The following is a 23,973-nucleotide window of genomic DNA, read 5'->3' as shown; positions in this document are numbered from 1 at the left end:
CTCACGAGTAGCGCAGTGGTATGTATGAAGTATGTGATCAAAATATGATGAGGTACGGAATAAAAAAATTAAAAAAGGCATAGCCATCCCTGGCAGGAGGTTTCAATGGATATAGCATTAATCTCTGTTGTTGCTATGGTAATATGGTAGAAAAGACTCATCTTGCTCTATCATTTGGCGAAAAGGTTTATCAGTATATCAAGCAGTCGCGGGGGGGTGAAAAGAATAGAAAATAGAGTTGAAATAAATAATAAATAAATCAGGTAACTAATCTCTGAGACTCTATGAGGAAGAAACCTTGAGAAGAACCAGACTCAAAAGGGAACCCATCCTCATCTGGGTGACCTGGATAGTGCGATTATGAACCTACTTAACTAGCTACAGTATGACAACAGTAGGCTCTTGGAAAATGATGCAGGGCCATTTTAATAATAATAATAATAATATGGTTGGTGTGGGCGCGGTGAACCTGAGTAATATAAAATATGAACTGTTTTTTTCCCCCTACAGATTGAGAAAGCCTTCAGAGAAGACCTTTTGTTTTCTCTGAAGGCTCTGAAGTAAAATTCCGTGTTCCACAAGGCTCCATCATTGGCCCATTGCTTTTTTCCCTATATACATTGATCAACCATAACATTAAAACCACCTGCCTAATATAGTGTAGACCTGCTTGTGCCGCCAAATCAGCTCTGACCCGTCGAGGCATGGACTCCACAAGACCTCCTGAAGGTGTGCTGTGGTATCTGGCACCAAGACATTAGCAGCAGATCCTTTACGTCCTGTAAGTTGTGAGGTGGAGCCTCCGTGGATCGGACTGGGTTGTCTGGCACATCTCACAGACGCTCGATCAGATTGAGATCTGGGGAATTTGGAGGCCAAGTCAACTCCTTGAACTCTTTGTCATGTTCCTCAAACCGTTCCTGAACAATTATTGCAGTGTGGATGGTGCATTATCCTGCTGAAAAAGGCCACAGACATTAGGGAATACCGTTGCCATACAGGGGTGTACTTATTCTACAACAATGTTTAAGTAGGTGGTATGTGTCACAGTAACATTCACATGAATACAGGACCCAAGATTTCCCAGCAGAACATTACCCAGAGCATCACACCGCCTCCACTGGCTCACCTTCTTCCCATAGTGCATCCTGGTGCCATCTCTTCCCCATGTAAGCGATACACGCACACACGCACACACACACACACACACACACACACACACATACACACACCCGACCTCCACATGATGTAAAAGAAAACATGATTCATCAGCTCAGCCCACCTTCTTCTATTGCTCCATGGTCCAGTTCTGATGCTCACATGCCCATTGTAGGAGATTTTGGTGGCGGACATGGATCAGCATCGGCACAATGACCGCTCTGCAACTACACAGCTGCATACACAGCAAGCTATGATGTACTGTGTGTTCTGACTCCTTTCTATCAGAAACAGCATGAACTGTTTCAGCACTTTGTGCTACAGCAGCTCTTCTGTGGGATCAGACCAGACGGACTATCCTTCTCTCCCCAGGCACATCAGTGAGCCTTGGGAGTCCATGACCATGACACCGGTTCACTGGTTGTCCTTCCTTGGACCACTTTTGGTAAGTACTAACCATTGCATATGGGCAACATCCCAATAGACCTGCCGTTTTGGAGATGCTCTGACCCAGTTTCACAATAATCTGACCCAGATTCACAATATTCTCAGACTGAACACACACTCAGCACGCTTTTTTTCCACTCGTATACTGTATATGTCTATAACTGCACTATCCGGTGTCACCCAGAAGAGAATGGGTTCCCTTTTGAGTCTGGTTCTTCTTCAGAGAGTCATTTCAGAGAGTTTTAACTCGACCACTGTCACCACTGGATTTCTGTAAAGCTGCTTACATGACAGTGTGTATTGTTGAAAGCGCTATACCAATAAAGCTGAATTGAATTGAAATTTTGTTGTCGTGATTATTTATAGATGCTTATAGAATCGTTTTTTCCCTAGTGTTCATAATTTCTTTTGTAATCATTAAATGAAATGATCATTACCTATAATGTCTGGACATTGATGTAAAAATACATCAAAAACAAAACGTATTTGTGGCTATTTCACATTACAGTATGTCTTATAATAATATGGTAATGCTTTAAAAAAACATTTTTAAATGAAAACAAACAAAACCATCCATACGTATTTGACTGCAAATGCAACTTTATTGTGCAAATTCATAACAAAAAACAGCATTTAAGGCACGTGAAAAAAAAAAGAAGTATGATATCGATTTGAGAAAAGCTCACATATGTACACGCACATATGTTTAAAAAAAAATTTAGACGAAGGAAAAAAGTTTATATCTCCATGAGTCAACCCATCTGATTGGTTGGAACAGTGATGTGTTTAAAAACAAGTCGTAAAACAGAAACCTGACATCCCACAGAATCAGTCATGTTGATATTTCCAGCTCGTTTCTAGTAAACATGGCGAGCGTGATTCTGTATAAATCAGCAGTGGAGTTTCAAACAATCCTAATCTGAATTTCTATTAAAATGTGAAATCATGTCACGTAAACGTGCTCGTTGAGACGGTTCGTACGTATTTACGCACAGAAATAGAAACTTTTAGCATGTAAATATCATATTGCTTTACATTTGATTATTACTTGGAAGAATGTTCTAGTAGCTTTATACCAAGAAAGTTATAGTGATTTAAAAACAAACAAACAAAAAAACTCTTCTAAGCCAATAGTAATCCGTTGCGCAATGGAGAATATGAGATTTTGCAGAAATCTGAAAATTTCTTTGAACCCAAAAAATAAGGCACACAAATAAATACTAGAATATTTAAAAGTATTTCTACACTGTTTTCTATAACGCTAGTATTCATAAATCCTGTAGCATAAGCGTCATTGTTTATCATAGTTAAGAACTGTGTCTTTTACCGTTTATTAATGATCGCAAATTAAAATCACCTCAAAGTTTGAAGTAAATGAAAATTAAATTTACTGAATGAAAGCGGAAATACAAGCAAAGTCTGTGGTTGTAAATACAATGTATGCTTTAAAACGACCACAGTAATCTTTAAGGTCAATTAATTATATGCTTTATATACGTTTTGAAGCCACACTACGTCCTCTAGGTCCTAAAGCACGTACCACTGACCTGTCAAGTGGGTGTACGTTTTCATTAGAATGATTTTATAAGTTACAAAGTATGATCGGTTTTAATTTTCTGAAGTACAAAGTTGAAAAAGAATGACATCAACTAAGATACCTTACTGCAGGGTAAAATATTGAAAAAGAAAATTTCCAGGTGCTTTTTCCTTAGGTCACATCATTAGTAACATAATATAATAACCTGAATAATCGATCGAGTCACACGCAATTTGAAAGTCGCACTGGAATTAAAAAGAAATCTAAAGCTACTCATGGGAAAAGAAACATACATTCTTGTTTACTATTTGCTAAAAAGCTTTGTAAAAAAAATTTAAAAGTTGCAAAATCTTTTCATTTTTTGTGATAATTAATGACATTTGTATTACAACATGTTCATACGGCATTATGTATTTCTTTCAGATATTAATATTTGTATTATATGAATATTTATAAGAATATACTATTCGTGCAAGAGCCGGTGGTGAATCGGCTTTTTAATGTCTTATTTCCTCATTATATCGTTGATATACTGTATATCATATACATATATATTATATACAGTGTATGTGTCTGGCATGTACTTATTTCCTCATACTGATTAATTCATTTTCTGTTAATGTGATTAATATCGTTTAATACAAGTGAGAATTTCCTTTTTCTTTAACAAAAACTACTCTCTGTGTGTGTGTGTGTGTGTGTGTGTGTGTGTGTGTGTGTGTGTGTGTGTGTGCAGGGTTCCTATGCGTATGTAAGCTGATGTCTATAATACGCTCCGGTGATTAGAGGTCCACTATCGCCGCTGATGTGCCTGAGCGTACACGTCATTGGAACGTGTGGCCGGGTTCAGAGGCTGCAAAATGGAAAAAACAAACAAACAAAAAAAAACATCAACAAAAATTTTTTACTTGATTTTATAGCAGTGATATAGAAATCTGAAAACATTAACATATGGTTGATGTGATGTGATACTGTTCATCTCAGAAGCAATGAGTGGCCTCTGAAATATCATCCTATTTCTATTAATAGGAATAGAGAAAGAAGTGAAATAGAGAAAAAAAGAAAGAAAGAACAAAGTCATTAGAGAGAGAGAAAGAAAGAAAGGAAGGAAGGAAGAAGGAAGGAATGAAGGAAAGAGAAAAGTAAATAGATAAAGAAAGAAAGAAAGAAAGAACTGTTATTAGAGAGATAGAGAAATAAGAGAATTTATTTCTCTATCTATCTATCTATCTATCTGTCTCTCTCTCTCTCTCTATACATATATTATATATAAAGAAGGAAAGATAAAAGTAAATAGATAAAGAAAGAAAGAACTCTTATTAGAGATATAGTAAAAGGCAGTAGTCATTAGAGAGAGAGAGAGAAGACAAGAAAAAGTTTTATAGAAATGAATAGATAAATAAATAAATAAATAAAGAAAGAAAATCACAGTGGAAAGAAGGAAAAACATATGGGAAGAAAGCAGAAAGAAAAAGGGAAAGAAATTAATGAATAATATGAAAAGAAAGAAAGTGCAGAGGGAAGAAAGAAGAAGGGACAGAATAAAGAAAAAGTAAAAGAGAAAAGGAGAAAAAAGAACGTAATGGAAAATGCAGGTCACAAGGAATGCAAATTAAAAGCAAAAGAAATAGAGAATTAGAGAACAAAAATTCTAAAAACAAAAAAACAAAAAGAAGAAAGTATATAGTGTGGAATACACAGACAAAGAAAAAGAAAGAAATTAAGAGGAGGGTATAAGGTAAAAAAAAGGGGGGGGGGGCACTACAGTGTGCACCTGCAATGTGAGTGTGTATACAGTATATGTACACATGGGTTTAAACGGTAGCTGCTGATTGGTCAGCTGTAAAGCGCATCGTGACATCACACGTGCCAAGATGGCAGAAATTCAAATTCAGTAACATTCCATATATAATGTATTTCAAAGAAATGTTTTAAACAATGTTACAGTGAATCAAACACACACACACACACATGATGGTGGCGTTTGGGGTGGTATTCGCAGATGTGCTGATCACACTTGGGATTGTGGCCATAGTTTACTTCTGTGCTAAGAATAAGGCTGGAACTACTGCCCCTCAGAGAGGTAATGCGCACACACACACACACACACACACACACACACACATACACACACAGAAACACTTCACTTTACCTGATAGTCAGGGTCAGGAGGTGGAGGTCCCCTTGCTGGTCCCCGTGGTTGACGTGGTTGTGTCGCTGTAACACAGAGAAAAAAAAATAGATTCATTTATTTGTGTGCATTGGAATGTGTGTGTGTGTGTGTGTGTGTGTGTGCGTGCATTACCTCTCTGAGGGGCAGCAGTTCCAGCCTTATTCTTAGCACAGAAGTAAACTATGGCCACAATCCCAAGTGTGATCATCACATCTGCGAATACCACCCCGAACGCCACAATCATGTCCATATCAACACACCCCTCACACACTGAGAGAGAGAGAGAGAGAGAGAGAGTGAGAGAGAGAGAGAGAGAGAGAGAGAGATGGTAAACACACATTAACTAGAAAATAAATGGTGCACTTGGAATTTCCTCTTTTTATTTTAGATTCTTAATGAACATTACATAATATATGAATTTGTGTTATCATGTGACTTAACACTAAAAATTGTCTTTAAATTGCTTTAATTTGTGTTGTCGTGGGAAGCTTTAAATAACATTACGCATTATTGTCCAGGTACTTAACACAAACATTGGCTTGAATTGTTGTTGTCTTGCTAAATATCATGAACGCTTCACTTTGGAATAACTTCAGTGGATGTTGTTCTGCAACTTAACGCAAAAATAGCATTAAAAATCTTGAATTTTGACTGTCCTGGTACTTTACATCAAAGATTGGCTTGGAACGTTTTATTTGCTATGGCTGACATTGTTTTGCAATGTAACACAGAAATAGCTTGAATTCCCACTGTGTTGCTACCTGGTTGGAAAAATAGCTTGATGTATTTTCATTTGCACTTACCCTTGGCCTTGATGTAGAAGTGATGAGTTTTTGATTCTGCTTCATAACTGCAGTAGTAGAATCCACCGCTCTTGTCAGTGTATGGAGTTATGCTATAGATGTTTCTTCCTTTTTCGACTGGGCTGTCTTCTCCATATTTGTACCATTGTACGTCTTCCTCCTGATCAGCTGGACAGGTCAGTGTGACTGTAGTACCCGAGATACTCACATCTGCTGAGGTGAGAAAGTCAGAACACACACTTTCCCTCAGTGAGGATGTTCATGTTCATGTTTGAAGAGCACCCCCCCAGTCACGTGACTGATCTTTAGTGAACGGAAATGCTAAACTTTTGTGCGCATTGCAAACGTTTATCTCAAATAAGTCATTCAAGCTAAAATTCCTTTATCTTTACTTTTCATTCTACAAGAGCACGTTAATGGAATTATAGTAGAAGTCCACGGTTCTTGTCCGACGTTTGTAAAATTCTACTTATTTTCACTTCAGATTAAAAACTTGCATTTCATATGATTTTTTTTTTTTTTAGAGTACCATCTGAGAAAACCATTTATGGTTCTAATGTAGAACATCACAACACTATGTTTCCCTAACATAAAGGGTTTCAAGTTTTTCAGTTTTTTACATTTTTTACTAAACAAACCTAAGCTTTTTCTGAAAGTTCTGAAATTCCTACAGTAAATTTTCACTAACAAATCCTGTTAAGGTCCTGTTTTATTTTAAAAATATGCAAAAACAAATGACTTGTAAAAGCAGGGCTCATATTTAGGATTAAGGATTTATTATCATGTATTAATATGAATGCTCCGACTATTATTGACAAATTCCTAAAAAACAACAAAAAAACAACAAAAAAACAACAACAGCGCTTCAGTTTTACATCGAATTCTTATATAAATAAATGATAAATTCTTAATAGCGAATAATGAACTTTTTCATTTACTTTGCTCATTCATTAAAAAAAAAAACTTCAAAAGCTTTGCTCAATTATAAAAGGAATGAAATGGAAATAGAAATATGAAATTAATAATGAACGAAGAGAATTTTTGTTTTTGTTTTACCAGATTGCCCAGCCACGACAGTAATGGCGACTGTGAAGAAGAAAAAGACGTAGATCATTTGGCATCCCTTCATTTTGCACATGTTGTTCTCTTTCTCGTAGCTTCGTTCACTTTTTAAAAAAAATTATATATATAGCTTAAGTTCAAAACATCCACAGAACAGAATGACTTTCAAAGAAAATATTATATTTCCAACTAACTCTTGTTAGTCTTGTCTGTCAGCTTCTACTGTCACCTACTTCTCTCTCTCTCTCTCTGTCTGTCTCTCTTTTCCTGTTACAATTTTACAGGAAGTAGAAACCATCAGAAGCTCAGCGTTCCATCTGCACCTGTCACACAATCATGTTGTTTGTAAGGCATTATTATTATAATTTTTTTAACTGCTTGGAGTGCTGTTAATGTTTAAATACCAAAGCGTTATTGAATTCTGGATTCCGATCGGTCAGAAGCTGTTTAAATAATGTGATGATTACTTTTCTATAGCAGCAGCTCTGATAGTAGTGCTACAAAGAACAGGTTTGTATTAATGCGCTCGTTTACGCTTTGCAGTTTCTTGGTAACATCACAAGCGTGTGAGAAAACAGAGAAGCTGCTGAGGGAGCGCTGGTTTACAGCTGCTATAATGTAAGTGAGAATAGGAACTGACTTGTTTGGCAATGTTTAATGTAACTATAAATGGATAGAAAGTACATGCTTTTTAAATAATAGAGAATCACTGGCAAATTGCTATAGTACAGTTATAAGAGAGTTTTTTCTGATTGTTTCGGACAAAAATGCTTGATTTTGCTGTGGCTTTTTCAAAATTTGCGATGCAACATGCTGAGTTGTGTTCATTAGGGCTTTTTTGTGTGGAAAACTACTCGAATTGGTGACGTGATTTTCATTGGTAAACGAGACCTTTTAGCTGTACTCATGTTCGATGCACGTGAATCAACAAGGGCTTTGTCTTTGTGATGATGTCACATGATGCGTCTCGGGCCAAATCTGCTATAATTTTTAATAATTACATTTTGCTTGATTTTGGGTTTATTTCTGCGATCGCAAAATTATGCAGTCCTGGAGGGACTGTTGTGGTAAACAGTCCGAAACCTTCAACATTTTTCTTCATGCTTTTTTTTTTTGTGAGACTTGTTTTTTTGGCAAGACTTTGACATTTCATTAAGAATTCATTTTGAATGATTTTTGTTCCACACAGCTCCATCTTTCATCAAATCTTTGACTCTTTTGGCTTGCCATATGACCCTCTGGCTCCATCAGGTGGAGATATAAACTCAATCCACCTTTATTTATACTACAATAGAAATGTTTTTTTTTTTTTTTTTTTTTTTTTTTTTTTAAACTAAATAAATTGTCTGCTGCAGTATGAATTTGTTTTTGGCTCCACTGTCTGGTTAAACTATTACACAATTTGCAACACAATTTGAATTATTTTAGGATTTGCGGGGCGAGTTACAGCCCTGCAGAAACAGCATCTTTTAATCACATTTTACTCTTTCTTTGGAATTTTCTTAGCATAACTTTACGTACTACAACTTTAACTTCTCCCTGTTATTTTTCATTTGAGCTCAACGTAATGTTCGTCAGTGTGAATGACAAGTCAAGTCAAATTCAGGTGAAATTTGGATTCCGATGACAATAAACTGCTTTTATTAATAAACTGTTTCATAATAATCCACATCACAGTACACTAATCGTGCAGGACTGATATCAGAGTTTTATTTATTTATTTATTATTTTTTAAAATATCACTTTTAACCTTTTTATTACAACTTGCTTGTAGTTGCTTTGCTTAAGCCTATTACGTCCATTGTGTACTGCACACACACACACACACACACACACACACACATATATATATATATATATATATATATATATATATATATATATATATATATATATATATATATATATGTAAGTTGTCTGATTTATGGCAGTATTTTCACATTTCAGAGGGAGAAAATAAACATTTCTTATAGTTTAAGTCCAACCAAAAGCACCAATAATAACATCTTATTAGCCTTTAACTAGAAAAACTGGCACGCCTCTTCTGAAACAATGCGCACTTCCTGATTATTTAACCAGATACCAGAATGGATAAAAAGCACCTTTGACCTAATTGGCTTTTAAATAGCAGCTCAGTGTTGGAGGTGTGCATGGAGACTGATTTTTAAATCCCACTCCTGTTTGCTTGCATATTTATTATTTGCTACCTATCTTGTGATGTTTTCTTATAAATAGTTTTTCACTTTATCAAGTATTGCATGTGGGTGTTAATTCAAAACAGCTGAGTTATGTTCACTTTCTACACAAATACAGTTCCTGGCTTTAGTGTTCTCCCCAAAGCCACCCCCCCAAAAACATATATTGCACCCACACTGGTTAGTGAGTTCATTTGCATAATTTGCATGATGTTGAGGTCAAATATTCTGGGCTTTGTTAGAGAACTCATTCTCATATGACATATTTGTAGGATTGCTCATGTAGTCATCCAAGATGACAGGAAATTACCATATTTGGACCTTGGGTCAGGGTTTTTTTTGTTCATGCTTTTATTTCTGTTAGTTTTGTATTGGGAAAATACAAAACGCTACATTTTAAAAACATAATCATGTTTACCTTCACATTCGACACAATATCCCTTCAAAACCACGCCCACAAAACATACCCCCCCTAGTAACATGCTAGTAACAGAAGCAGAGCTTTCTGAACTGACATGTGAATAGAGGTGTCTTATTGTACTGATTGGTTGAAGGTTGGTGGTCCACATCATTAGAGTAGATATTTTATTAAAGCAGCTGAATTTTTTACAAGTCGCTGACCCCACCTCTAATGTTGAATTCATATTCAACATTAAAGGTGGGGTCAGTGACTTGTAATTCCTAGAGTACTGTATTAAAGTACTATTTCACACAGTGTGTAATGAACGTTTAGTCTTGATTTAATGCCTGTTATGTTGAATGAGCATGTGTAATGTTGACTTAACTCATTGAGAACTACAGTAATACTTTCAGTAATCCAGATCAGCATGCACAATGCAGGCATGTACAGTATAGAGCATATGAGGGAGGGAGGGAGGGAGTGAAGGAGTGAGTGAGAGACAGGGCTTCCTATCATTATAACCCGCTGTGTTAGTCACCGTGTTAAAGCAGGAGCCTGTCGGGGATTGGGAAGGCGACGTAAATCCTTCTCGGAGTAAACAGGAGTGTCTCCAAACTTTTTCCACATGTGTGTCAAACGGGTTCTTCACTTCCTCCTCTTCCTCCCGGTGTTGCTCTTCACTTCAGGTGAGGAAATGAAGAAAAAACAAGTTCCTCTGTCTACTTATCTAAATTTGGAGAAAAATTTTAACAGACATATATGCAGGTTAAAATTATGTTTAGACTGGCATTAATATTTATATTAGGGCTGTTCAATACAGAGTAAAATAAAACAATCTTGCAACTGTAATTTTATTGATATTGCATGGACTAAAATATTATATGTACAATATGAACTTGTTTTGCTACGTATTAGGGATACACAATAGAGATAAACTACAGCGTGTCACAAAAATCTCCACACATAGGGGAAATTAACACTTTTTATTACAATGCCAACCAAGAATGTTCATACTTAGTTTATGTTATAGGTTTTTTTTTTCAGATAGCCTTTAAGAACACCTTTGACAAAAAAAGAACATATTGAACTCATTGTCATGGCTGGATCGGGAAGCTGTCGCAAGGTTGCAATGGACTTTAACAGGAAACATGGCGAGCACATCACACACGACACTGTCGCCAAACTTATTAACAAGTTCAAATAGACTGGAAGTTTTGCGAAACAACCGAGAAGTGGACATCCACGAACATCCACTGATGAAGGCACAACTGTGTTAGTCCCCTATGTATGGAGACTTTTGGGACCCCTTGTATTGTCTCGAGATTTTATTCTACAACTATATGCAGGTGAAAACATACCAAGTACCTCGCACCAGATTAGTTTTGCACGATATGGAATATAGTTGTGTTGGGAGCTTCTTTTGGGACTTTTGCAAGTTTGGTTCATGTATTTTAGGACCTTCGTAAAGTGTGTTGGGACCTTGACTCAGGATCTCATGTTAGGATCCTGGCTTCAGGGATTTTGGGACCTTTGCCTTACACCTCCAGGGTTGTGGGTTCGAATCCTGCCTCTGCCCTGTGTGTGCAGACCTTGCATGCTCTCCCCATGCTTCCGGGGTTACCTCAGAGTACTCCGGTTTCCTCCTGTAGGTTTGTCCATAGTGTGTGAATGTGTGTGCGATTGTGCCCTGCGATGAGTTGGCACCCTGTCCAGGGTCTCTCCTGCCTTATGCCTTGAGTTCCCTGGGATACAGCAGTGATAGCTCAGTAGTTAAGGTGTTGGTCTACTACCCAGAAGTTCATGAGTTTAAACCCTGCCAAGTTGCCACTGTTAGGACCTTGAGCAAGGCCCTTAACCTTCAACTGAATAAATGAGATAAATGTGCACCGAAGGAGCTTCCCCTGGCGCACCCTGGGTAATGTTCAGTATTATACTGCTGAGAGGCTAATCCTTCCACCATGATGGTTCCACTATGAAGTGGAACCTTGACACGAAAAGAAGAAGAATGAGATAAATGTAAGTTGCTCTGGATAAGAGCATCTGCAAAATACCATAAATGTAAATGTAATAGGTTCCAGGCTCGCCCATGGGCCTGTGTAGGATAAGTGGTATGGAAAATGGATGAATGGATGTGATGACTTGGTTCAGGTATTTAGGGACCTTGGTTGTGGTTTGATTAAACAGAAGTAGATGCTTTTTTTACGAGCTTGGTGCAGATGGTAGCTTGTTTCAGATGTTTCGCAAGTTTGGTTAATATATATATATATTTTTAGACCTTCTTTAAAGTGTGCTGGAACACTTAAACCATTAAGTGTTCTTGGTCCAGGTATTTTAAAACCTTTACAGGTTTTGCAAGCTTGGTTCAGGTGTAGTTGGAGTTTGTTTTAGGTGGTTTGGTTTAAGTGGGTTGGGAGCTTGCTTCAGGATCTTGGGTTGGGATCTTCATGGATTCTGGGACATTTTTTCAAGCCTGTGTTTTGAAAATTGAGATCTGTGTTGGGATCTTAGCTTTGGGAATCTTTGTCAAGGTTTTAGGATGTTGGTTTATGTGTTTTGAAAGCTTGATTCAGATGTAAGTTACATATTGGCTAGCTTACCTCTTAAAACATTAAAACGTTGAAGAATTCCTTTGAGAATTCATTTTCATACATTGACATACTGTAAGAGTCAGAATGATTACAGCACAGAAGAACTACAATGAGATTGAAGAAATTTGAGAAATTTAAGAGTTCATTTGCATATCGAAACCTCAAACACATCGCAAAAGCAAGGGTTAATAATGTAGAGATCATTTAAAAAACAATATGTTGCGTAAGTCTACACATTACTAAGCCATCTGAGACAATGTGTTGAGGTTTAAATGACTTTCCCATATATTTGAGTGCTGCGTCAGTGCAGCATTATTTAGAGATTTCCTGTGTTTCCTGCTAGTGATTAAAGACTGTCTGACCTTGCGTGCTTCCACACCACTTGAATGCTCCAAGTAGTACAGGAGTTTTCGCTTTCACCGCCCCTTTCCCCAACATTAATGCCCAAAAATAGTCATGAACTGAGTTGCATGGAGTTGTCCTGGAATAATAATCTACACAGTGTTTCCCAGAATGGACCTCAGGGACAGTCAGGAGGTTGGCGTTTTTGCTTTTGTGGCAAACCACACCCTAAAGGAGTTCTGGGTCCTTCTGCTTTGTGCTAGATAGCCAGACCCCACCACTAAAGACTATTGGGTAGGAGGTGTTGAATAGTAAGGAGGAAACAGGGAAACAGTGCAGAAACTTTGTCACTAATGGAGAAAAAGAGAGATGGGAGTTAACTAGAAAGAAGGTGGTCTTTCTTCCATACTATTTATATGAAGCTGGAAATCTGGACTTACTTGAGAAACCTTTACCTTGGCCTTTTCCATCTGTATTAAAACACTAAAAAAAAAAACATTGCATCAAAAAGCCAGTGTAACATGTACACTAGGCTGTAAACACACACTTTGGCTTACCTCATTCACCAAACAGGAATACATGAACATGTGGAAATCCTCTTTGAGTGATACATGCCATCCTGACAGCGCTGTGTCCATATCTGCCACTGGAAAATTGGATTAGAAGTGATCGTGCAAGCAGTGCAGATCACTTAGGGAAGAATGAGGCAGCAGGTGTAGCCAAGAAAACAAACTTTCAGAGATAAATATAAACTTTTAGGCTCTCAACAGAAAGTGCATTTTTCCAGAAAGTTCCAAATACAAGACAGTGAAACAAGACAAGACAAGACAGAATAAGTTCAATTCAATTCAATTCAATTTTATTTGTATAGCGCTTTTTACAATAGACATTGTCTCAAAGCAGCTTTACAGAAATATCAACACGGTATACAGATATTAAAGGTGTGAACTTATCCCAACTGAGCAAGCCACTGAGTGGCGACGGTGGCAAGGAAAAACTCCCTAAGATGTTTTAAGAGGAAGAAACCTTGAGAGGAACCAGACTCAGAAGGGAACCCATCCTCATCTGGGTAACAACAGTTAGTGTGAAAAAGTTCATTATGGATTTATATGAAGTCTGTATGGCCTTAGGAGCAGCCGTTGTCCCAGCAGTCTGGAATTAGAGAAGAAATTCTCTAGAGAATTAGAGAGTGTGTCAGCTTAAAAAAAACAATCAAAAAAAGGATAATAATCCTTTTAATAAGAACTCAGGGCACTCATTAAAATGATTAATGACCACTCGAAATATAAAATGTGTGTTTTTAGTACTTTTGTTAGGACCAAAGGTCCTCATGATGATAAGATAGTGTCAAATGTCCTCTCAATCATCCAGTCTTCACAAAAACATAGTGTTTGACAGCTTTTATTCGAAAACTAAAAGCGCCAAAAGAACTTTATTAGGACCAAAAAGGACCAATGGTCCACACAATGATAGGATAGAGTCAAATGTCCTCATAATCACCCAGCAATCACAAAAATGTGTGTGTTTGCTTGTTTTTTTGTGCCTGCAAGGAAATAAATGCTTTTATATTCCTTCCTACATTAACTCATACACACACATACACCCATGTTTTAACATGTCTTGACATTCACCTTATCCACACACACACTCATTTCATCTTTGTGAGGACCTTACATTGACCTAATGATAAGTGTAATTAATTAATGCTATGCATAGACCTAAACTTCACCCTTACCGGAACCATAAGGTAACCACAAGGTAATATTCTGGCTCTTTTAGATTTTCAAATAAACATTGTATGTTGTGTAAAAACACTATTTATTTCGTGAGGACTGGGCGGATTGTGAGGACCTCATACAGAGGGATGGGGAAGGTATGCAGACAAGTGCTGTCCTGTTGCTCTCGGAATCTGCGTGTGCGTCTGTATAAATGCACTTCTGTAAGTGTGTGTGTGTGTGTGAAGTATGTGCGTGCGTTTAATGCCTTGCAGGTACAAAAACAAGTGTGTGTAGGACAATGATGCACTAACACTCTCATTGTACATTGTGTTCCTATTTCAGGTTTTAAACAGGAAATTACTGTAGAGTAGCCTCATATCTCTCTCTCTCTCTCTCTCTCTCTCTCTCTCTCGCTTGCTCTCTCTTAACAGTAACAGTCACATTCAGTTAAAGTAACTGTTTACATACTTACTTACTTACTTACTTACACACGTACACACCTTAAGCATATCAGGTTTAAATCTAATGTAGGTTAATTAGGTGTCACTTACTGTGGAGAAGATTCCATGCTAGATAGAAAAGGTAGGGTGGGTGGGGGGTGTGTAGAGTGTGTGTGTGGGGGGGAGTCACGGGGAGCATGAAACACAATACACAGGTGGTATTGCTTTTCATTTGTACATGAGGAAAATGTGTCACACTGAAAGGCAATATCTTCATGTCACTGCCCTTATATGACTTCACACCACTTCACACCAAACTTGTATGAATTCCTACCAATTTGCTGCCAATTTTAATTCCAAATAAACCAAGTCATTCCGTTGTAGGAAACTAATCGACAACGACATTGTGGTGTGATGAAGCGGAGTTACTGTTACCAAAACGCAATTGATCAATTTTCCCACGATGTCACTTCCTGATATGTTTTATTCCTCTTATACCACAGAGAGTGATTCAGATTACCGAATGATACGTGGTACTATTTTTATCGATTTATTGTTACATTTTCATTTCCGTTTTAGCAGTTATAAACAACTCTTCCCTCAGCCTTTTTTCCCCCCTTCTGTCTGTTGAAGTCTGTCGTGAAATATTTACATGACATGGCACAACAATGTGGTGAGAGAATCTATTTCCTCAAGAGTTTATTTTAGGACAAAATGAATCGAGCATTTTACTTAATTTATTTATTGTCTAAACGCAATTTCCAGTTGATTAGGTTACCTATCTAGCGTCCATAAATAACGCTTATTAAAATCCTCCACTTAGTAGCCAGTGCATATTGTTTTTTACCCTCTATAGGCACTGCACTGGAGGTTTATTAATCATTTGAAACAGTAGCTGTATATAACAAACCAGCATCTCAGTCTGCATGTTTATACGCATTATTTATGGGTTTTATGGCTGTTATTGACCTTCCAGTGTTGCACAGAGGTGATATATGGAGGCAGTTTATGAAAAACGGCTTCATAAATAAACACACAGGATGGAATAGACATCTCTTATTCCGCTGAGAAAAGACCGTACCGCTTTTCTATATAAAGCCTAACCCTGTCCTCACACTGGCAGCCGTTTCTCGTCTCACGTCGCTCAATTCGCTCTACGCTGGTCGCTTGTGGGTGTGTCCTATCTTTAGTTCACTGTCGGTTGCCATGGTTTCACCGGTAGTACCAGTGTAGTGCAATAATCCTAAAAAAACTAATAAAAATAATAACTAAAAATACTATTTTGGAGGGAAATCGCTTTATAAAAGGCACTGTGGTATTTTTTTAGCTCAAATCGAAAAACTTTAAGCTCGTGGCAGGAGACCTGGAATGGATACATCAAACCAAGGAACCAAAGCCCCCCATTATTGTCGCTTTTCACCATATCTTCTCAAAATTGACTTTGCCTCATTGCACCACTGTTGCTGTACGTCCGTCCTAATACAGTATTTAATAAAAACAGACTATTTCTCCCCGATTGAAAATGCTCGTTTATGATTGGTTGGCCTTTTTTTTGTTGTTGTTTTCTTACCTTGTACAACGCAAACGTATGCGGATATAGTGACACATTTAAACACGGCTTTAAACTGATATTACGTAACCAAGACAATGTAGACGATGGTAAACCAGCAGTTTAGTTCAATTTTAACTGATGACATCGTTAAAAAACCCCGCTGACAACAAAAACGAACGTTGAACAACATTCGGATAGAGAAGTGTGTTTTTATTCTCTATGCGGCAAATTCAAAACAGCGCTAGTTTAAAAAAAGTGTTAACGTGAAGCAGCACGACGAAATTTAAACACTTCAAATGTACTTATTTATAATTGATGGTTAACCGTAAACAAGTGACTACTATTTCCGTTCAGTTGTATTATTCGTTGTTTATTTTTGCCTGCGAGGAATTTCTTAGTTACCGTTTTTAGTTGAATACCAATGTGTAAAATTGTTGTAAAAATATTTTATATTTATTTGCTAGAGTGGAGTGAAATGTTTTCATTGAAAACGTCAACAATGAAGTGACCTAACATCCAACATGTAGCCATGGAAACAATCGCAGATGTATAAAAGGGGCGGGAGACTGAGAAAATGAGCTAAATACAGTAGAATGACAATTCAGCTTAATAGCACGGACTGTTAATTAACCGGCAATTAAGCTAGCCTAACTCATGTTGCTATCCACACCTTGATAAAGATGATAAAGAACCTCGTGTCAGCTAACAGAAGCAGCTTAAACGTAACGTTAACTAGCTATGATAGTGAGAACATTTGCTGAATAACATGGCAGTTAGCTTGATGAAGTTAACAGCAGCCTGCTTGCATGTATCAAGGTTAAATCCTACTCAAACCATCCTTTCGGATGAAGTCATATTGAAATAAAACACTCAATATGCATATCGTACATCCGTTGTGGCGTTAATGATAAATCTCACAAATATAAATCTCGGATATTGTTTACTGGAAATTCTGTCTTTTACTTATGATGACAATTTATAACGTAGTGATGGCTTGGATGCTTGCCTGTAAAAGCAGTCCTCAAGGTAAACACACACACACACACACACACACACACACTCAGAAGTGTTTCTCAGTAGGAAGGTGATGGATGATGTGCTTCAACTTTTCTCCTGCACTGGGTTGGAACAGTTTGCTAGTTTGCTTATACTGCAGGTTTATGTGTAAGCCTGTGTGTGTGTGTGTGTGTGTGTGTGTGTGTGTGTGTGTGTGTGTGTGTGTGTGTGTGTGTAAATTCCTCATAGACACAAATATATAGGTCGACTTTCTGTGGATGAAAACTGACGTTTCTTGAGCCTTCTAAAGCTGGGACAGTAACGAAAACGATTTGTTTAGAAATTCTCATTTTAATGAACGTGGCCTTTCTTTGTCCCATGGGCTTCATATCCAAAAATAAAAGGCGGATGCTCCCACATCTTTTATGTTGTGTCCCGCAGGATCCCAGTCCCCATGCGCACGCTCACACGCCATATACAGTATATCTCCAGCAAGCGTGTGAATCTCATCCGACAATGCGTGATTCTGTGTCTATACACTCATTTAAACAGAATTTATGAGTTAATTCCTGCTCGGCGTTTTTCGTATTTTGTATCGTAGATTTTAATGTTAGAAATGAATTTGCATTGAATCCAGTTTTTTTTTCTTTTCTAGTGGGATCCAGACACTGGTTATAGGGCTGGACGATGTCAGTGAATGATTATGTAAAAAAAAAAAAAATGCAATAAACAACACAAAACGAAAAACAGTTATCATTTGAGTCACCCTGGTATGTATGTAAAGCTCGGAATATACTGTATAGCTCAGGTAAATAAAGACATACGTAACTGGAGGACCAAACCTTGATTAAAATTAGGATTATTAAACATGATATGTTAAATGAATAACTTGATATATGCAAATTCGCTAGTTTAAGTTTAAGTCCGATATACAGTAGATGAGATGAATCAGTTGAGATTAAAGCAGTGAAAAAGCTTAAAATCCGGAGTGCCTGGACCCCTTATACAGTATAAACTAAACTAGCATGTTTTTTAGGTGGGCCAAGTACCAAAGAATCCTTATCCTCTAGTGTTTTATATATACTAAGGTGAAGAATAAGATTATATGATGAAACAGAGACATTTGAGTACTTACATATAAACCTACCATTATTAGGACTTTCCCCATTTTCTCCCTAGTTTGGTCTTACCAACTCTCCCCTGTCACATGACAGCTATGCACTGGCGAGGGTGAAAGCTATCCCGTGCTTCCTCTGAGATGTGTTAAGCCAGCCTTTTAATCTGCTGCTTATACCCCGACGCAGTGCTGCATAACAGTCGGAGGAGAGTGTTATCCGCCCTCTTCCTCATACATGAGCTCAAAGATTCCTGCGACTGCCTAGTGTCACTGTGATTGACAGGTGAGAGAGAGGATGCCCCTCCCATTTTGTTCTAATAACTCCCAGCTACCGATGGCTGTGGCTTTGTTGGGATTCGGACTCGCGATCTCTAGACGATTTTGTGAACGCCTTCTGTTGCTTTACTGAATTATACAAATGTTACTAAGTTTGTGACATAAGGTGCTATGGCATAATAAAATATAAGAGCCAGTCATGTTACGGTATGCAAATACAGACCACATGATGCCAACTTACCAGGATCTTCTTTGTTATTATTATTGTTGATATTGTGTTCGAATTTGCCTAAATCACTATACATTGCTGTCTAGTATTTGTTGCTGATTGCTCATCTAACGTTACGGTGCGTTGCAGGATGGCAGGGCGTGGCTGCGATGCAAGTGTACACGTCGGGTCGCGTGCAGGCGGTGAACGGCACGGACGTCCGGTTGAAGTGCACGTTCCAGAGCTCGCACCCGATCAAACGCTCGACTCTGACCATCTCCTGGAGTTTCAGGCCTCTCCGCCCCGGCAATGAGGAGACTGTAGGTCATACTGCTCACCAGTGTGATGTGTGTATCAGTGTGTGTGTGTGTAAAATGTGTGTCCATGTATTCTCCCTCAGCATGTCAGTTACATCTCTAGGTATGTAGGTGTTACATCTGCAGCCACCAGAGGGCTCCTGAGGCTCGGACGAGCGAGAGGCGGTGCCCAATAGCGAGTCCAACCTCCTTTTATCAGCCGATCATAAACTGCAAACGTGTGTGTGCGCGTGTGTGTGTATTTAAGGCGTGGAGCTTTAGTATAAGTGGAAAGACATTATCTGATTATCTGATTATATGACATTATCCAACATGTGAGTGTGTTAGAGCACTAGGGTGTGGGTGCACCACAGATACACAGATAAAGAGAGCTTTCTAGGTGGAAAAGAATAAAATAAAATAAAAATAATTCCAAGAGGATAAAAAATTCAATGAAATGAAGCATGAAGCAAAATCATTTGCAGAAATAATCTTGTGATAATGAAACCTACCACACTCAATGTCTTGCTGATATAAATGACCAAATTGTTGGCGCCTCAACGGGTGTACAAACATTTGCACGCACCTCTATAAGCATTATTCCGCTGCTCAGATCTGGATTCTGATTGGTCAGTGTGGTTGTTCTGATACATTATCTTTTCTAGAGCAACGAAAAACTTAACAATAAAATGAACGACTAAACACAATAACTGTTTTTATCATTAGTTTTGGCACCCTAGTCGTGTGCATTTATTGAGCGTAAGGATTTGTGCAACCTAAACTGAAATGGAAGAAATGAAGATGTTTAATGTGATGTTAATAGCAAAACTAAATCAATTCGCCTTTTTACATTTTGGTCGTGAAAGGTTCCTATTTTTTGCACGAGAGCCGTGTAACTGATTCTTGATGACTCATTTGAGCTTTAAAATACAGCTTAACAAACACGTGTTGACTCATTCAAGTCCTTGGACGCCTTAATGAAGTGCATTTTTTATGAGCACGTCAGCGGAGCTCGTAAAAAGCAAAAAACAAACAAAAAAACCTTGTTGACTGAGACTCAGTTGCAGTGATATTTATGTCATGTTGTAATCGTTTTTCACTCAACTGTACACCTGACTCATACTTTCTGTGTGTGTGTGTGTGTGTGTGTGTGTCTGTGTGTGTGTTTGTGTTGTGAGGTTGTGTGTGTCGATTCTTGAAGACATTTCCATGATACTCGATATGTATCATGACATATACTGTAACATATACCGGCAAAAACACTAGTGTTTGATTAAAAAAACAACTTTGAAAAATGATGTCAAAATATTGTTTATATAAAACTAAATTATTTAACACAAATGGAGAAAAAATATCTGCAAATAATTCATGCTTTTTCACATTTGTAATGATTTAAAAAACTTCTAGAAATTTTTTTATCAGCAATAAAAATACAAAGTTGTAACATTTTATTATAAAACAAATGTCTCAACATTTTAATATCGACCCGACTTCCGTTTCCTGATGTTTTATTTAATATCGACCCAACAGCTTGGAAGAATTTCATAGTTTGATTATACTTTTTATTTAACATCTACAAACATGATTTAACACTGAAATAGACAGAAAATCGTAAAGTTTTATAATTAAATATAAAAAATAAACATAAAAAAATGAAGAATAAAAAGTTCAATATCAATCCCCTGATTTCAATGGGTGTACTTATGTAAAATTTTCATGGTACTTTTATATAACATTTACAAAAATTATGAAATAGAAAGAAACACTGAAATAGAAAGAAAATGGAAAAATTTGGAAAATTTGAACACTTTATTATTGATTTTTTTAAAAAAAAAAATAAAAATGTTAATCTGATGATTCCATTCGGTTCGTATTTGTTATAAGAAATACTGATGATAGCTCAAAAAATTGTATTATCACGATATTGATATCATCGTATAATATCGCCTTAGCAAATATTTACCTTGAAACTTAAATAAAAGACCAAAAGTCCATCTGTATGATATGAAATTTTTTACACTGAAGGTGTTCTACTTCCATGAGAAGGCGTTTCCTCCAAGCGAGGGTCGTTTCCAGAAGAAGGTGGTGTTTGTGGGGGACGTTTTGTCGAGTGACGCCTCCATCTTGGTCCGGGACGTGATGTTCAGCTACAACGGGACATTCAGCTGCCAGGTGAAGAACCCGCCCGACGTCCATGGGAATGTTGGAGAAATTCAACTACGGGTCGTCGCTTCAGGTGAGACGGTCATCATGTCGAGGAGAAGTTCTCAAAAAACCTCAAAGCAGAGCTGGTACTCAAACATCTCCATGTTCTTTTTCAGCTCCTTTCTCTGAGATCGTTATTCTCGCCGTGGCCATCGGCGGTGCTGTGCTGCTGGCGATCGTTATCCTGGCCATCTGCATGTTCGTACGCCAGTGTCGGAAAATGAAAAGGATGGAGCAAGAACGAGTCCCTCAAGAACGAAAAGACCTTGTGGTATGGTGAGAGACGCAGCGACGAATGGGGTGGAGGAACGAAAGTGAAGGACAATGTGACGATAAAGGGAGAGCATGTATTCATCAAATCTGCACTTCCTCTCCAGTGCCCCCTCTGGCATGGATGTGCTGTATGTGTGTATTGATTTTGTTACATGGTGTGTGTGGGAGAGAGAGAGAGAGAGAGAGAGAGAGAGAGAATGTGTGCCTTCTAATACTGTTTCCAATACACTCTTATGGACTCAAAAGTCAATTCAGCTGAAATAGATTTGACCTTGACAGCAAGGACAATGCACATGAAGCGATTTGCTATCATATTAAGCTGATATAAACACCATGAACCACTGTTTTTTTATCTACTTGTACACACTTGATTTCCTTACAATCCTACTGGCACACTGTTTAGCTAATTTTATTACCAGCCAGCAGAGTAAAGCAACAAAAAGTCATAATTACATCTATAAAGTGAATGCAGCTTGTTAACTACAATGCCAAGGATTGAGGATTAGCCTTTACTATAACGCTAGTTAATAAGTCGTGCTACCTTCATACCATGTGCAAAAATTCAGAAGGATGGAAAAACCTCCCTATTATTGAACCTCATTTAAGTATAATGCTAGTTTCTGGGTTAGCCTGTTTACTATAATGCTAGTTTGTGGATTAGCCTGTTTACTGTAATGCTAGATTGTGGATTAGCCTGTTTACTGTAATGCTAGATTGTGGATTAGCCCGTTTACTGTAATGCTAGTTTGTGGGTTAGTCTGTTTCCTGTAATGCTAGTTTGTGGTTTAGCCTGTTTCCTGTAATGCTAGTCTGTGGGAATGGAGAGGGGAGGAATGTAACAGTTTGTCTGATAGTGATGACTTTAATAAAATCGATATGCCTTATATTACACTGTATACTGTATAAGCTTTATGTATGATTTAATTCATATTTTAGAATCTTTTGTTTAATTCTAGCTACTCTGCAAAAACACTGCCGCACAATTCCACCCCTCTCTCTTTTGGACACCATGCTGTTTTTAATCTCGCTCTTTTTTTTGGCAAGCAAAATCAGGAGGCCCCCCCCCTTCATCCTGCACAGACGGGGAGGAAAAGCTATTACTTTGTCTTTACTTCAGATTTCTTCAGCTTTCTTCGTTTAATTTGTTTTGTGATTTTGTGTAAATGATTCCCCTGCTGAAAAAAACAGCTAAAACCAGCCTAAGCTTGTTGGCTGGTCTTAGCTGGTCTCCCAGCCTGGTCTTAGCTGGTAGAGCAGGCTGGTTTTAGAGGTGTTTTGGCCACTTTTATTTTAGCTGGTCAGGCTGGTCTTAGATGTCTTAGTTGGTCAGTGTTGGTCCCAAATTTTTTGAGACGTCCTGTGGCCATCACATTCAAAATTACCTTTTTTTTTTTTTTTTTCTTAAAATGGTACATTTGCTCAGTTTAAACATTTGATATGTTTTCCATGTTCTACTGTGAATAACATATAGGTTTGTGGGATTTGCAAATCATTGCATTCTGTTTTTATTTACATTTTACCCAGCGTCGCAACTTTTTTGGAATTGGGGTTGTAAATGGGAACTAATTGCAGGTAGGAACTAAAGTTGTAAGCGGGAACTGAAGAAACGTCACACCACACATGCCATAGGATTGGTCTGAGGAATCATTCAAGCCAATGGAGGAAACTGGAGTACCTGGAGGAAACCCAGGGACCCTGGAGCTGTGACTCCTTTGTGCTAAGTACTTTTTTTGGTATATATTATTAATAAAAATGTGGGTCCCTTAATCGAGAAACACTGTATCCGAGCACGCATGAGAGTGCTGAGTGTGCATGTGCACTGCGATTAGTCAGCATGATTTGTTTTTCAGCTCCGTGCCTGAACTGGCACCTCGCAGCTTTGAAATTGATATATATCTTTTTAATTTTGCCGAAGGTTTTGCTGACTTGTGTGAAGTCACAAGCCTCGTTTTTGCCTTTGTGTAAGACGGGAAATCAGAGAAATGAAAAGCCAGGGGGAAAAATGGTTAAGATACAGATGAGGGTTTTGGATTAAATTTGATTCATAGCTGAATTGTGGAACAGCTATAATGCCTAGTGTGATCATTCATTTAGAGTGTTATTTTATCTATATGGCAAGCTAGGAAAGAAGATTATTTTGTGTCATAATCATATCACAGAGCATATTCACAATACAAAACCTAGATT

The 23,973-nt window shown here is 37.7% G+C and overlaps 2 protein-coding genes across 3 annotated transcripts; one reads left to right on the top strand and one right to left on the bottom strand.

Moving 5' to 3' along the window:
• Positions 1 to 2,185: 2,185 nt before the first annotated feature.
• On the bottom strand, positions 2,186 to 7,431 carry LOC128621650 (T-cell surface glycoprotein CD3 epsilon chain). Of its 2 annotated transcripts, XM_053647574.1 has the most exons (6): positions 7,375 to 7,431; positions 7,175 to 7,284; positions 6,119 to 6,331; positions 5,448 to 5,585; positions 5,295 to 5,359; positions 2,186 to 3,995 (listed from the first exon to the last, which is right to left on the bottom strand). In XM_053647574.1, the coding sequence occupies exons 2-6, from the start codon at positions 7,254 to 7,256 to the stop codon at positions 3,936 to 3,938; spliced, it is 558 nt and encodes a 185-aa protein (XP_053503549.1). In that variant the 5' UTR covers positions 7,257 to 7,284; positions 7,375 to 7,431; the 3' UTR covers positions 2,186 to 3,935. The 2 variants fall into 2 exon arrangements, with proteins under 2 accessions (XP_053503549.1, XP_053503548.1); XM_053647573.1 differs by lacking the exon at positions 7,375 to 7,431 and having other exon boundaries at positions 6,119 to 6,328.
• A 2,813-nt stretch (positions 7,432 to 10,244) lies between these two features.
• On the top strand, positions 10,245 to 23,693 carry LOC128621234 (myelin protein zero-like protein 2). Its single transcript, XM_053646845.1, has 4 exons — positions 10,245 to 10,461; positions 19,163 to 19,332; positions 21,334 to 21,544; positions 21,630 to 23,693. Exons 1-4 carry the CDS (start codon positions 10,401 to 10,403, stop codon positions 21,791 to 21,793), a joined length of 606 nt encoding a protein of 201 aa, XP_053502820.1. The 5' UTR covers positions 10,245 to 10,400; the 3' UTR covers positions 21,794 to 23,693.
• Positions 23,694 to 23,973: the final 280 nt, after the last annotated feature.

The sequence above is a fragment of the Ictalurus furcatus genome, chromosome 17, assembly GCF_023375685.1.
Source record: "Ictalurus furcatus strain D&B chromosome 17, Billie_1.0, whole genome shotgun sequence".
NCBI classification, from domain to species: domain Eukaryota; kingdom Metazoa; phylum Chordata; class Actinopteri; order Siluriformes; family Ictaluridae; genus Ictalurus; species Ictalurus furcatus.
The sequence above is the reverse complement of the archived record's forward strand: the minus strand, read 5'-3'. Positions and strand labels throughout refer to the sequence as shown.